At 34.8% G+C, this 2,809-nt stretch overlaps 1 protein-coding gene across 1 annotated transcript in view; it reads left to right on the plus strand.

Annotated features, from left to right (window-relative positions):
- The window catches only part of LOC112156212 (titin), a gene marked incomplete in the record, with an annotated part of 27,528 nt that overhangs the window by 20,543 nt on the left and 4,176 nt on the right, over positions 1-2,809 (plus strand). The window contains 1 exon segment of the mRNA XM_024288419.2: positions 910-1,002. Coding sequence (XP_024144187.2) covers positions 910-1,002 — 93 coding nt within the window.

Here is a 2,809-nt window from a genome sequence, read left to right on the forward strand (position 1 = left end):
AGAATGGAGGCCGCTTCCATTAGGCGCTCTTGTTAACCTATGGTGTGATTCACGCCGCGGTCCTCCGTGGAAGGCTCGCACCGTGCAGCGGATTGTTTTGGCGTCTAGTCTAGTTTATGTGTGAGCTGCAAGTGATCCACTAGCAGGAAGTTACATCAAGTTACATGAGAAAATCCAGTTTATTTTCAAAATATAACCAATTTTTCACAATAAAACACCACGATTGACAAATAAAATCATGTTTTTGTATCTAAACAGACTGTAGACTGAGAGACCCAGAGAGCAGTTCTTAGCAGAAACATGAGGTCATATTTTTAAGTTACTAATTAACCCATGATGGCAAATCCAAAAAAGAGGCTCTAGCAGAAGCGCCAGAACATTGCGGAACAATGCGCGTCTGGTATAAACTGCAGGAGAGAGCGGATGCCTCGCGTACTCCACTCCACACCGCGTCCACTGTGAACTGAGCGTAAGTTCTTCAGTGGGACTTTAGTCTAATTGTGCCCAAAGTTCCAAAGAAGTGATCAAAAGCTGTACTTTCCCAGGAACTGAAGAATTGTTAAAAAGCATCAGCATCAGACCTTTATATTGTCAAAAGTGTTAGCAGTTTTTTGAGTTTCTGTTTAAAAAAAGGCATTTACAAAGAAGATAAATAAAAAGGATCATTAAGTCAAACAGGATAAAAAGGAGGATAGTTTGTTAATAACTGCTTGATGCCTGAATTTATTTCCAGCCATGAACAATATAAAGTTCACTTCTATTTTTGTTTAAATGTAGATGCTAAATTGAGGTTAATTTTGGAGCTGAAGCGTTTTGATGTGTATTTGCATCAATAGGTATCAGGGGGTTAAATTCTCACTGTTGGACCTCCTGTGCTCCTTATGCTTGTTTCACTATGGGCTGTTTCAGGTGAAGGATCTGGCCCAGATGTTTTCAGGATCCTGTGACAAAAAAGAATTCAACCAGAAGAAGAAACCTAAAGAAGAAGATCAGCCCTCACAGGTAGCAGATCCTCTAAAAAACAGATGTTATTCTGTTCTAAAATCAGATCAAGCAGCGTTGATATATAATTAGAATAACAAAATCACTGTTTGCTGCTTCTGTTTTCTGCTTTTGGGTTTCAAAGTGAAACTTCTTTGTTTCAACAAGTCCAGCTGTTCTTATAGTTATCAATAGCAGTTTCAACTTGTGTTTTCCTCTCATGTTTTAGAAATGTTGTTTTTTTGTTATAAAAGCACACTTTGGATTTATCAGTATTTACACATTTTACTGTTTTTGTTTCAGAAGTTCCTAGAAAAGTGTTTTAGAGCCAACTGATGATCTTTTTAAAAGAGTACGCTATATTTGAGGTTTTCCAATCTGGGTTTTAAACATTTCACAGTCTAGAATCAGATCTTCCAAAAGTTATTCATGAGATCTTTCAGATTCAGGTGGTTCTTGGTGGTCTGGGTTTTTGTCTGCCGCAGTTGCTGCAGTGGATTGTTGATTTTAATCTCCCATCTGGAACACTGTTTGGAACAAAAGGACTGAGATTGTAGTAATGAAATCGAATCTCCTGTATCAGCATGAGCTTGCACCGAATGCTTACGGAAGAGCTTGGTGACGAAGGTACTGCGAATACAGAAACTTTGTTGAGGGTTTTAAAAACGCATTTTTAAACTTTTTGCATTAATTATCGGGCATATCTAATTACAAAAGGGGATAATGTTAGGTTTTTACCAGATAATATTTATAATTTACAAAAAAAAAAAATCAGATTTGCGCATAACTGGTGTTTTGTGTGTGCATAACAAGCAATTTGTGTGTATTTTTTAAATATTTATGTGTAGTTAGTTTCAAGCTGTTTTTAAATTGTCCATTTGTATTTTTTTTTATTTGTCATTTTTGAACATGTGAATACACAACTGCAGTACACAAAGTTATGCTCAAAATGTATAGTATGAGCTATCAAGAATTCTAAACACACAAATCCAAAGCTACGCACAAATCAAGAATTATGTATACATAATGTTTTCAAATCTTTCTATAGTTTGTCACCTGATTCTCTGTCTGAGCTTTTTTTATGAGGTTGGTTGGTCAGCTGATTCTTTTTTAGCCTTTTATTTTTAAATTGCCTTGTATTGAAGAAGACTTAGGGCATTTTTAAATATTTTATTTTATTTTAGCACCATTCAACCCGTTTAATCTCACGTGGGCCGGGCTAGTAATATAATAGTGTTATCAATAGCTTTGTTTTTGTTTTGTTTTTTTCTCAATTGGAAAAGGGATTTAAAACAAAATATATTTTACTAAAAAACATTAAAAAAAAAATGCTACCCCTAGTTGTGCATTTTTGTCTTTTTTTTTTTTAAGAAAAAAAATTAACCAGAGGAATGGGCTAAGAGCTTTCTTTTTTTCAACATCTTTTTTTTCTCTTCACAACTGGGGCGGATTAAACCATCTGGCGGACTGAATTCGTCCCGTGAGCCCTGTGTTTGACACCTGTGCTTTATAGGGTTTTTAGTATATTTAATGTTACATGTTTCTTTATAATTGTTCAGAAATTTAGGTTTGTGGAAAAAGTTAAAATGCTTTGTATTTAAATTTGGATTGGACTGAATTTTGTTTTGCTGTCTTTGATTTGATTGGTCACTCTCTAGTTATTTTTATGTTTTGTGCTTGCTTTAACATGTAATTATGGGGTTTACTTCCTGATTTATAGTGTAATTATGTTTCTTTCTTTATTGCTTTTGTAACCCAGGTAGTGTTCCCCACCCTGAGATTCCTAAAGTAACATTAACTAAGAGTGGTGATCTTAATTTTTTATGAT

The sequence above is a fragment of the Oryzias melastigma genome, linkage group LG18 (genome assembly GCF_002922805.2).
Source record: "Oryzias melastigma strain HK-1 linkage group LG18, ASM292280v2, whole genome shotgun sequence".
Classification (NCBI taxonomy): Eukaryota; Metazoa; Chordata; class Actinopteri; order Beloniformes; family Adrianichthyidae; genus Oryzias; species Oryzias melastigma.